General features: G+C 47.6%; 1 protein-coding gene across 1 annotated transcript in view; it reads right to left on the minus strand.

Moving 5' to 3' along the window:
- Positions 1-781: 781 nt before the first annotated feature.
- Positions 782-13,212, minus strand: part of MCM8 (minichromosome maintenance 8 homologous recombination repair factor) — a 100,905-nt gene continuing 88,474 nt past the window's right edge. The window contains exons 18-19 of the mRNA XM_069768824.1: positions 11,552-11,741; positions 782-2,527 (exon numbers count right to left, since the gene is read on the minus strand). Coding sequence (XP_069624925.1) covers positions 2,435-2,527; positions 11,552-11,741 — 283 coding nt within the window. The 3' untranslated portion in view covers positions 782-2,434. The remainder of the gene's footprint in view (positions 2,528-11,551; positions 11,742-13,212) is intronic.

The raw sequence follows: 13,212 nt of genomic DNA on the forward strand, positions 1-13,212 counted from the left end.
ATATGCAGTGCTGGGTAGGGGACATTAAGACATGTTCAAACATAGCTTTGTAGCCACAGACAGACTTCGGCAGTGTTCACATTGCATTATGCTACCTATTCATTGTGGACTGCTGCATCCCTAAACAATGGGATTCACGCAGGCCCCTGACATAACCAAAGGACTTGTCCAAGTCATGTTTTTGCCGGGTTGCGACTGAAGCCCCAGATAAGAGTCATGACCTGGCAGCATAAGGGTATGTGCACACGATGCAGATTTAGTGCAGTTCTGCAGCGTTTTTTTCTGCAGCAGAAACGCTGCAGAACTGCACTGTGAGTGACAATTCAATGAAAATCAATAGAAAAAAAAAAAAGCTGTGCACATGGTGCAGAAAAATCCGTGCAGAAACGCTGCAGATTTCAAAGAAGTGCATGTCACCTCTTTTGTGCAGTTCTGCAGCGTTCCTGCACCCATAGGCTCCCATTTTGTGGGTCAAATCCGCATAAAAACTGCAGATGTAATAACCATCTGCAGATTTTATGCGGATTTGGGTGTCAAAACCGCAGCAGACGGAAGTGACGTCAGTGATGTGGAGGAAGTGTGTGGGCGGAGTGTAGTGAAAATGGAGTCCCCCCGTGCTCTTGTCCGCTCACCCCCGTGCTCCAATCACTCCCCTGTGATCCGATCCACCCCCCCCAGCCCCCCCCCCCCCCGCCGTGCTCCGATCCACCCCCCAGTGCCCGATCACCCCCCCCCCCACGCTCCGATCCACACAACCCCCCCCCCCCCCCCCCGTGCTCTCCCCCACCTCATCATGCTCACCGTTCCTTCCTCCAGGGGTCCGTCCGTCTTCTCCCTGGGCGCCGCCATCTTCCAAAATGGCGGGCGCATGCGCAGTGCGCCCGCCGAATCCGAATTTTTTCCCCCACTAGGGTTAGGGCTAGGGTTAGGGTTATGGCTAGGGGTAGGGTTAGGGTTATGGCTAGGGTTAGGGTTAGGGTTATGGCTAGGGTTATGGCTAGGGTTAGGGCTAGGGTTATGGCTAGGGTTAGGGTTATGGCTAGGGTTAGGGTTAGGGCTAGGGTTATGGCTAGGCTAGGCTTTTTTTTTTTTTAACTTTATTAGGCTACGTTCACACGATCCTGATTTTCCTGCGGATTTTTCAGGTCCTTTTTTGGAAAATCCGCAGTGCAAAATCATTGCATTTTGCACTGCGGATTTTCCTGCGTTTTCTTCTGCGGATTCCTCTGCGGGTTTCCAACTGCACTTTCCTATTGGTGCAGTCGGAAACCCGCAGCGGAATCCGCAGAAAGAATTGACATGGTACTTCTTTTTTTCCGCAGCGTTTCCGCGCGGTTTTTCCGGGGAAAATCAGGATCGTCGGCACAGCGGGTTTCGTTTTCCATAGGGTTACATTGTACTGTACCCCACATGGAAAACGGCTGCGGATCCGCCGCGGCAAATCCGCTGCGGATCCGCAGCAAAAACCGCACCGTGTGAACATAGCCTTAATTTAGCTTTAAAAAACGCTTACAAAACTGCATGAAAAAACGCACAAAAAACGCACTTCAAATCTGCACCAAAAACTGCACTGAAAAAACGCATCAAAAACGCATAAAAAACGCATAAAAAACGCACCTGCAGATTCTGCCAGGAGATGCAGATTTAGTGCAGAACTGCAGCAGATTTTTCTGCACTAAATCTGCATCGTGTGCACAGACCCTAACTCGGTGTGCATGCTGCCTTGTAGAGAAATTCATCTTTGAGTATGAAAATAAAGTGCTCCAAGGATGCAATCGGTCCTGGTTAACGCTTCAGTTTTCCTCACTAATCTCTGTATAACGTCTCCACTAGAGATGAGCGAATATGCTCGGGTACCTCCTTGTTCGGCAAGCTATAGGGCTTACCGAATAAGCTTCAGAGGGAACCCGGATACATGGAGCGCGCTGGCTGATCAGCTGCATGTGTGCTGGGCCTGTGTGTTGGGCTCTCCATGCATGTACTGTGACAGTAAAACAGCCTCGACACATGCAGCGCTGGACAGCTGATCAGCCTGAGAGATCCAGGTAGCCGGATCCTCTCTGCAGCCTATTTGGTAAGAACTATAGCTTGCCGAATAAGGAGGGACCCGAACATATTCGCTCATATCTAGTCTCCACCATTGTGATGGGCACTGAAGTCTTAGGCAAGATTTCTGTCCCTGTCATGAGGTAGAAGTTAGGGAAACCAGTTGGAGCACTTGTCAAGAACAGGACCACCCTTCAACTCCTCGCCAGATCATCAAAGGTGTTTTCTTCTACAATTACTATCTGCGGCCACACAGGTATATTTGGGCTCATCCCGTACCTGACCGTGTAGATGGTTCTGTGGGTATAAACTGTCTGACCACCTCTGGATAAGATCATAATGGCTACTGCAGGTAGATGATAATCATTTGTAGGACCATGAAATGGCCCTACAAGGTCTGTAGCTGGTAAACTTTAGGTCCTTTCTTTAGAAGATATCCCTGGTCATTCAGTGAGCCCACAAAACTTTCAAAGTCTGGAACCTGAAAGGAAAAAAAATTACAGAAAATAATCAATGCAGCAATGCCGGAGACAACACAATTACCTCCTGCATATCTAGTAATATTTCAATGTTAAAATCTCTATATAAAATTTTGTACTGGCTTGCAATTTCCCAGCGAATCCATGTTTAAACTAGTAACAGTGACCTACAAGACTGGCCATAATGTCTCATGCATCTCCTAAGTAATCTCCCGATACATTCCCACTAGTGATGAGCGAGTGTACTCGTTGCTCGGGTTTTCCCGAGCACGCTCGGGTGACCTCCGAGTATTTATGACTGCTCGGAGATTTAGTTTTCATCGCCGCAGTTGAATGATTAAAGCTATGTGCACACGATGCGGATTTTGCTGCGGATCCGCAGCAGTTTCCCATCACTTTACAGTACAATATAAACCTATGGGAAACCGAAAACGCAGTGCCCATGCTGCGGAAAAAAACGCACGGAAACGCAGCGGTTTACATTCCGCAGCATGTCAATTCTTTGTGCGGAATCTGCAGTGGTTTTCCACCTGCTCCATAATAGAAAACCGCAGGTGTAAAACCGCAGTGGAATCTGCACAAAAACCACGGTAAATCCGATATAAATACACAGGAAAAACGCGGTGTTTTTGCCCTGCGGATTTATCAAATCCGCTGCGGAAAAATCGGCAGTGGACCAGAATACGTGTGCACATACCCTTACAGCTACTAGCCAGCCTGATTACATGTGGGGATTCCCTAGCAACCAAGCAACCCCCACATGTACTCAGCCTGGCTAATAGCTGTGTTATGCTGGTTGGCGCGGGCGTGCGGGGGGTGTGGCCCCACTGGGCCACAGACCAGACTACCCAGGAAGGGGCGTAACTAAGTAGCTGGAGCCTCTGATGGTGAGGTCAAAGCTAGATACAAAGTGCAGAGCAGAGCAAAGCAAGATACAGAGTACGAATAACAGAGAAAGCAAACCAAGACAGGGATATAAACGAACACAGGAACAGGACTAGACTAAGACAGTCAGGAACGGGAAAAGGCACAGAAACATGGACACAAGCCAGGGTACAACGCCCCAATGGGTGGCGGACATAGGCCAGGGTATGAAGCCCCACTGGGTGGCTACACAAGGACACAAGCCAGGGTACTAAGCCCCACTGGGTGGCAAACACAGGACAGAGACCAGGGTACAACGCCCCACTGGGTGGCAGACACAAGAGTAACAGAGACAGGGCCTGGCACCTCAGCAGCTAAGAACTGACTGAGGGAGTAAGTTGCACAGGCCCCCACCAATGGGTGGGGATGTCTTAAATACAGGAAGCCTCATGGCGATTGGCCGGGGACACCTTAGCAAGGTGCACACAGTCTCAATAAGACACAGGAATTGCCGGCGCCGCCCCCCTATGCACACAGATAGAGCATGCACAGAGCAAACAGCAGACATGAGGCACATCATGGAGCTGGCAGCAGAGAGAAGTCATAACAAGGCCCAGAGAAGTAAGTGAGTTTGAGTGTAATGCAGGTGGGGGATGGAAGGCCATGCAGTGTTGTTACAGTACTCCCCCTTACGGCCCCTCTTCTTCAAGCTCGCCAGGATGGTTTGCAGAAGAATAGGTCCACCACACAGTCCAGGCCAACATGACATCTTCAGGGTAGAATAAGGCAGGCGGGTCATCAGGAATCTCAGAAAACAAAGTCTCTTGGTGTTCAACAGGGTTAGCTTCCACAATGTGCTGGACCACGTCCAGTACATAGGTAACAGGGACTTGAATGCTGCTGTCTTAACATTTTCACCAGCCGGACACATGGAAACTGGAAGCCATATCATAGGGTTCAACTTTTGCCCAACAGGTAGCAGAGATGTTCTTAGGTACGGAACACAGGAAAAGTCATTAGAGATGAGTGTGGAAAACAACACCTCCACCGGGTCAGAGAAAAATTGAGGCGAACAAACTTCTGTTTTGAAATCTTCACCAGCCGGCCACAAGGATGCTGAAGGTATCCACATAGGAACCATCTTCTGCCTGTTATTCAGAAGAAATCGTCCAAACGGCGGGAATGTTCCTAGGAAAGAATTACAGGGATAGTCATTGGAGATGTGTGGAGACATCCTCACTGCTTCCCCATCTTCGGTGAGGTCAGCACACCTTGTCTCGACGACTAGCAGACCAGCTGAAGAAGATGACACTGCTAACTGTCTTTGACGCATGGGAACCAGACACTTCTCAAGACTGGGTAGATTCAAACGAAGCACTTTACTGGAACTCTTGACCAGAACAGGTGGTAGAGTCCTTGGCTCAGAATGACCCATGGGCATAACAGACAGCATACGGAAAACAAACTTCTTCGTGTATAAGTCTCCAACTTGGAGCTGTAGTTGTCCTTGCAGGACTAGACTGCTCTTTAGCAGGGTTCGGCCATTGTCAGACAACGTCCAAACCGGGTTCTGGAGCTGTAGAACAGAGACCATACACCGACTCCATATGACAGGCGGCTTAAACACACCAAAACTCCCAGAAGGCAGAGAAACAGTCATTAACTTTGATGGAGTGGAAGTACTCTTGCCAGGGGCAGCCTCTCCTACTGGCTTCACAGGGCAGAGACCATCTGAATGTCCTTTACAACCACAGGGATACTGTATTTCAACCTCAGCACAAGATTCAGGCTGCAGATTTGCCAGAACCCTCTTACTAGACCTCTTGGATTTTGCTCGGGTGGCTGCTTCGGCAGGTTGTGGAACAGGTGAGTCTTGGACGGTCATGAACGGAACTGACGGTTTACCCACAGGTTTCTTTCGTCTGGACCGTCTCTGTAAGCTTGGAGGGGAAGACTTTTCAGGAGACGCAGAAGTAGGCACATCACAGACTTTACGGAAGGCCGCCAGGAAGGCCTCCAAGTCCGTGATGATGGGATCCCATGCTTCAAAGAGGGGGTTGATCCATTCCAATGCATCTCCTGCTAGGTAGGACATTATGCATCCCACCTTGAACAGATCAGAGAGGAAACCAGAAACATACCATTCATAGTTCAGCATACACTGCTCCAGGAACACATGGCACAGCTTCGGATCCCCATAGTACCTTGGAGGGTCCGCAGTAGCTTGCTTTTTGAAGGCCAGAAGTAGATTATAGATAGCATCAGAGACAATGATTGGTGCATCTTGCTCCAAGAGTGAAAGGACGTGGGACTCAGCGAGAACCATGGCCTGTCCGAACTGTCACGCTCAGACTGGTTGGCGCGGGTGTGCGGGGGTGTGGCCCCACTGGGCCCCAGACCAGACTGCCCAGGAAGGGACGTAACTAAGTAGCTTCCTTGGTGTTCGCTGGAGCCTCTGATGGTGAGGTCAGGCTTGTGCGGCAGGAAGCTACGAGGTACCACTCCAGGGTGGTTGGCTGTGGCTGCTGATCCCACTGGGAGAACGGAACATAGACAGGCAGGCGGGCACGGCTGGGACACTGGCAGGCAGGCAGGTAGGGCTGGCTCTAGCAGGACTGGCGGACAAGGCTGGTACACTGGAAGAACCGGTTGGGACCGGTCTGCAGGCAGGCATGTAAAACAGGTAAGAACCTGTTCAGACAGGAGGACTTATGAATAGGTAGAGAAAGACCGCAATAGCACAGGAGCTAGAGCCGAGCACGGAAACGCAGGAGGCCGAGCCAAGAGCAGGAGGCGGAGCCAAGTGCGGAAACGCAGGAGGCGGTGCCAAGACCAGGAGGCGGAGCCAAGTGCAGAAATGCAGGAGGTGGAGCCAAGAGCAGGAGGCGGAGCCAAGTGTGGACAAGCAGGAGGCGGAGCCAAGAGCAGAGATGCAGGAGGCGGAGCCAAGTGCAGAGACACAGGAGGTGGAGCAGGGAAGAATCGCAAGAAGCGGAGCATGGTAGAACCGCAAGGAGCGAAGCCACAGAGCAAAGCCACAGAGTGCAGAACTGAGAGCAGAGCAAAGTCAGAGTGCAGAGCAAAGCTACAGAGAGCAGAGCCGAGAGCAAAGCCACACAGTGCAGAGCTGAGAGCAGAGCAAAGTCAGAGTGCAGAGCTGAGTGCAAAACCACAGAGTGCAGAGCAAGGTCACAGAATGCAGAGCGAGGAGCAAAGCAAGGTCGCAGAGAGCAGAGCCAAAAGCAGAGCGAAGCAAGACACAGATTGCAGAGCTGAAAGCAGAGCAAAGCCACAGAGTGCAGAGCAAGGAGTAAAGCAAGGTCGCAGAGAGCAGAGCCGAAAGCAGAGCAAAGCAAGACACAGAGTGCAGAGCTGAGCAAAGCTAAATACAAAGTGCAGAGCAGAACAAAGCAAGACACAGAGTACGCACAACAGAGAAAGCAAACCAAGACAGGGATATAAACGAACACAGGAACAGGACTAGACTAAGACAGGGTCAGGAACGGGACAAGGCACAGAAACACGGACACAAGCCAGGGTACAACGCCCCACTGGGTGGCAGACACAAGAGTCACAGAGACATGGCCTGGCACCTCAGCAGCTAAGAACTGACTGAGGGAGTAAGTTGCACAGGCCCCCAGCAAAGGGTGGGGATGTCTTAAATACAGGAAGCCTCATGGCGATTGGCTGCGGACACCTTAGCAAGGTGCACACAGTCTCAATAAGACACAGGAATTGCCGGCGCTGCCCCCCTATGCACAGACAGAGCATGTACAGAGCAAACAGCAGACATGAGGCACACATCATGGAGCTGGCAGCAAAGAGAAGTCACAACAAGGCCCAGAGAAGTGAGTTTGAGTGTAATGCAGGTGGGGGATGGGAGGCTATGCAGTGATGCTAGCAGGGTTGTTACAAGCTGTAAATCATTCAGCTGCCGCGATGAAAACTAAATCTCCGAACACTAACAAATACTCAGAGACCACCTGAGCAACGAGTACACTCGCTCATCACTACTTCCCACGTGCAATCTCCGGTCCTTGCAAGACCTCCTTCTCTGCTGCGCCTCCAAGATTTTTCTCAGCAGCCCACCTGCTCTAGAGATCAGCACCTGATCTGTCCCCTCGCCACCCCATGACGCATGGGACAGAAATCTAAGGTAAGCAAGACACAAAGACAAAATCTCCAGTAGCAACAGCAAACTCCTATTCAGCACAGTGTCTCCAACGAGCTAGGAAGCAAAGCTGGCCAGGTTTTATAGGGAGAGGTAATGACCAGATCAGAAGGAGCTGAAAATGGAGCTGCAAGTTTCTGACCAGTATAGAAAAGGTCGATAACCTCTTCAGCACCAAAGAAAACCAACTCCATTCAATACGGGACACAAACACAAAGGCTAAATGGAAGATCTGCGATTCACAATACGTAGTGATGTTCTAACTCCAGATCTTCCAAGAGGACGTGACACACGCATGACATTTCTGCAATGTATGGCCAGCATTGAAGCTGTAAGATATAGGAATGTCTTTATGCATATAAGCTGCATGCCGATTCCAAGGAGAATAAAAGAAATAACTCAAAATCTCCACAGAATAAGTGAAAGTGCCAGTGGGCAGAGGGGTTGGAGGACCAAAGATGGTGATGAGGAGGCAGGGGGCCATTGTAGACTGTAGGCTTTCCAGTAGAGATGAGTTTTCAGGTTGGGTTTGAGGGTTTCAAATGTGGGAGACAATCAGGTGACAATGACAATGAATATCAAACCCTCTGAAAGTCTCACGTGTCACTGGGGATTGAAGATTTGCCATGCATTTTTCTTGCTCCTCCAAGAAATAAAGCAATGCCAGAAATGTCTGGTAGATAGTTAATAAATCAGCGTAGTCTAAATCAGCGTATGTCCACACAGATTTACATGCAGTTTTTCAGCAAGCACTGAAATCCAAATAAAAAAAGCTTCCCCAAACTACCTCCTATTGTTTTATATTTGGAAATCTGTGTTGCTTTTCTCACAGCTTTTTTTGAAAACTGCTTAAATAAGTGACTTCACTGTGATGTCAGCCATGATGATTAGTGCTGATTAGGCCAATTGAATGCAGCCAATCCATGTGCAGCCCTGCGACAAGCTTAAACTGCAAAACACAGGTTGTCCTCAGATTTCCTCCATGGATTCTGCTGCAAATACAAATCCAATTTTTCAAAAGCCAAAAAACTTGTGTGTGAACATGTCCGTACGTTGCTCCTGTCATCTGATCTACTACAATCTATTTTAATATCTACTATATAATTGTCTAAGGGGTACTTCCGTCTGTCTGTCTGTCTGTCCCGGAAATCCCGCTTCACTGACGGCCGCGACCAATCAACGACGGGCACAGTCCGGCTGAGAATTAGTCCCTCCCTACTCCCCAGCCGTCAGTGCCCGCTCCATACTCCCCTAACGAACTCCGTTAACGCTGCTATTAACCCTGTGTGACCAACTTTTTATTATTGATGCGGCCTATGCAGCATCAATAGTAAAAAGATCTAATGTTAAAAATAATAATAAAAAAAAACCCTGCTATTCTCACCTTCCGTCGTCAGCTGAGGCGCGCGCGGCTGCCGCCAGCTTCCGTTCCCAGAGATGCATTGCGAAATTACCCAGAAGACTTAGCGGTCTCGCTGGACGCCGGCGGGTGAGTATAGAACTATTTTTTATTTTAAGGGTATGTGCACACGTCAGGATTTCTTGCAGAAATTTTCCTGACAAAAATCGGACATTTCTGCCAGAAATCCGCATGCGTTTTTACCGCGATTTTACAGCGATTTTGACGCGTTTTTGGTGCGTTTTTTCCCAAATGCATAGAATTGCAGGAAAAACGCAGAAAATCCGCAAAAATAATGAACATGCTCATTTTTTTACCGCAATGCATTTTTTTCGCGGAAAAAAACGCATCCATGTGCACAAAACATGCAGAATGCATTCTAAATGATAGAATGCATATTGTATGTGTTTTTAATGAGTTTTTATAGCGCGAAAAACCTGTACGTGTGCACATAGCCTCATAATTTTTTTTTTTTTTTTTAACAGGGATATGGTGCCCACACTGCTATATACTACGTGGGCTGTGTTATACAGTGGGGCAAAAAAGTATTTAGTCAGTCAGCAATAGTGCAAGTTCCACCAATTAAAAAGATGAGAGGCGTCTGTAATTTACATCATAGGTAGACCTCAACTATGGGAGACAAACTGAGAAAAAAAAATCCAGAAAATCACATTGTCTGTTTTTTTAACATTTTATTTGCATATTATGGTGGAAATTAAGTATTTGGTCAGAAACAAACAATCAAGATTTCTGGCTCTCACAGACCTGTAACTTCTTCTTTAAGAGTCTCCTCTTTCCTCCACTCATTACCTGTAGTAATGGCACCTGTTTAAACTTGTTATCAGTATAAAAAGACACCTGTGCACACCCTCAAACAGTCTGACTCCAAACTCCACTATGGTGAAGACCAAAGAGCTGTCAAAGGACACCAGAAACAAAATTGTAGCCCCGCACCAGGCTGGGAAGACTGAATCTGCAATAGCCAACCAGCTTGGAGTGAAGAAATCAACAGTGGGAGCAATAATTAGAAAATGGAAGACATACAAGACCACTGATAATCTCCCTCGATCTGGGGCTCCACGCAAAATCCCACCCCGTGGGGTCAGAATGATCACAAGAACGGTGAGCAAAAATCCCAGAACCACGCAGGGGGACCTAGTGAATGAACTGCAGAGAGCTGGGACCAATGTAACAAGGCCTACCATAAGTAACACACTACGCCACCATGGACTCAGATCCTGCAGTGCCAGACGTGTCCCACTGCTTAAGCCAGTACATGTCCGGGCCCGTCTGAAGTTTGCTAGAGAGCATTTGGATGATCCAGAGGAGTTTTGGGAGAATGTCCTATGGTCTGATGAAACCAAACTGGAAGTGTTTGGTAGAAACACAACTTGTCGTGTTTGGAGGAAAAAGAATACTGAGTTGCATCCATCAAACACCATACCTACTGTAAAGCATGGTGGTGGAAACATCATGCTTTGGGGCTGTTTCTCTGCAAAGGGGCCAGGACGACTGATCCGGGTACATGAAAGAATGAATGGGGCCATGTATCGTGAGATTTTGAGTGCAAACCTCCTTCCATCAGCAAGGGCATTGAAGATGAAACGTGGCTGGGTCTTTCAACATGACAGTGATCCAAAGCACACCGCAGGGGAACGAAGGAGTGGCTTCGTAAGAAGCATTTCAAGGTCCTGGAGTGGCCTAGCCAGTCTCCAGATCTCAACCCTATAGAAAACCTTTGGAGGGAGTTGAAAGTCCGTGTTGCCAAGCGAAAAGCCAAAAACATCACTGCTCTAGAGGAGATCTGCATGGAGGAATGGGCCAACATACCAACAACAGTGTGTGGCAACCTTGTGAAAACTTACAGAAAACGTTTGACCTCTGTCATTGCCAACAAAGGATATATTACAAAGTATTGAGATGAAATTTTGTTTCTGACCAAATACTTATTTTCCACCATAATATGCAAATAAAATGTTAAAAAAACAGACAATGTGATTTTCTGGATTTTTTTTTCTCAGTTTGTCTCCCATGGTTGAGGTCTACCTATGATGTAAATTACAGACGCCTCTCATCTTTTTAAGTGGTGGAACTTGCACTATTGCTGACTGACTAAATACTTTTTTGCCCCACTGTATACTGCGTGGCTGCTATATACTATTTGGGCAGTGTTAGATACTGCGTGGGCTGTGTTATATGCTATGTGAGCTGTTATATACTGCGTGGGCTGTGCTATATATTACGTGGGCAGTGTTATATACTGCGTGGCCTGTGTTATCTTCTGCGTGGGCTGTGCTATATACTACGTGGCAGGGTTATATACTACGTGGCTGCTATATACTGCGTGGGCAATGTTATATACTGCGTGGGCTGTGTTATATACTGTTTGGTACGTGGCCTGTGCTATATACTATGTGGCTGCTATATACATACATACATACATATTCTAGAATACCCGATGCGTTAGAATCACGCCACCATCCAGTTTTAATATTTTCAGAGAATGGCTTAATAAAAATGGAGAACAAGGACATATATTTATATTTCATTTCGGAGAGACGGCATGGTGGAGAGTCTAATGTGGCATCCTACCTGTATCTGCAGCTCCCTTGCAATCTGCCGAAGCTGTTGATAATCGAATAGATTATTGTAGGTTCTTTCTGCGATCCTATTAAGTGCGGAAACAAACTTCTTTGCTTGTGATCGATGGCTCATTCCAGAGCCGTGCTGAGATCTGTTGAAATCCAATTTCCCAAACTCATCTGAGTATGTTCCCAGTAGACTAGAGGGGATAAAAACATTAATTTAGGAAGAAAGTAAAGATGGGATTACTCTCTGCAGTCATAGCTAGAAAATGTCCTTCAATAATAGTAATGACTAACATCAGCGAGGAAAAGGCAACATCTGCCCATCTGTCTGTGAAACACCCAGCCCTGTCTTAGCTCCCCGCCATCCGTATGATCTTTGCATGTGTCCCCGTGCACATATCCTTCCAGGGAATATGTAACACATGATGCAAATAAGACATTAGCAATAAATATTCTTCATGACTCATCAAATCATGTAACATATTCCTTAGACTGGATAATACAAGGATTAACAAAGACAACCAGAAGATGTGGAGAAGAAATGCACTTTATAAGATGGGAAAACCTCAAAAAAATTCTTGAACTGTTCATACAACTTTTATGGGACAATTATATGTAGAATCCATTTTTTACATGCAGTTTACCACCCTGGTTTTCTCTATGTCCATAAGGAAAATAGCACATAGACACATGTAACAGGGACTATGAATACAAGTACTGCTATATACAGTACAGACCAAAAGTTTGGACACACCTTCTCATTTAAAGATTTTTCTGTATTTTCATGATTATGAAAAAAGGGATTTTGTGTACTCACTGTAAAATCCTTTTCTCAGAGCCAATCATTGGGAGACACAGGACCATGGGTGTTATGCTGCTGCCACTAGGAGGACACTAAGTAATACAGAAAGAATAGCTCCTCCCCTGCAGTATACACCCCCCTGCTGGCTCCAAGTGAACCAGTTCGGTAACAAAGCAGTAGGAGCTTAATATTTAACCAGGATGAACTATGTCAAAACCAAGGCAACACAGAAAACCAAAGCCGATAGGCTAACAGGGTGGGAGCTGTGTCCCCCAATGATTGGCTCGGAGAAAAGGATTTTACGGTGAGTACACAAAAATCCCTGTTTCTCCTACGCCTCATTGGGGAACACAGGACCATGGGACATCCTAAAGCAGTCCCTGGGTGGGGAACAATCAACTGTAATTGTTCCTTGTACCCACAGGTTACATATGTGGCACAGCCGCCTGCAAAATTCGTCTGCCGACGGTCGCATCTGTCGAGGCCTGAGAATAAATATGGTAATGTTTTGTAAACGTATGCAGACTGTACCAGGTCGCAGCTCTGCAAACTTGTGCTGCCGAAGCTTGGTGCCGGATGGCCCAAGACGCACCCACTGACCGAGTGGAATGAGCCTTAATCCCTGCTGGGACAGGAAGACCTCTGACTCGGTAGGACTCCTGAATAGCTGAACGAATCCATTTGGCTATTGTCGCCTTGGAAGCGGGAAACCCCCTCCTTGGCCCTTCCGGGAGCACAAACAAGGCATCTGACCTGCGGAAGGACGCCGTCCGCAAGACGTACCTCTTGAGAGCTCTCACTAAATCCAGTGTGTGGAGGGCCTTCTCGAAGCGATGTACTGGTGCCGGACAGAGTGATGGTAA

This window comes from Ranitomeya imitator, chromosome 5, assembly GCF_032444005.1.
Source record: "Ranitomeya imitator isolate aRanImi1 chromosome 5, aRanImi1.pri, whole genome shotgun sequence".
Classification (NCBI taxonomy): Eukaryota; Metazoa; Chordata; class Amphibia; order Anura; family Dendrobatidae; genus Ranitomeya; species Ranitomeya imitator.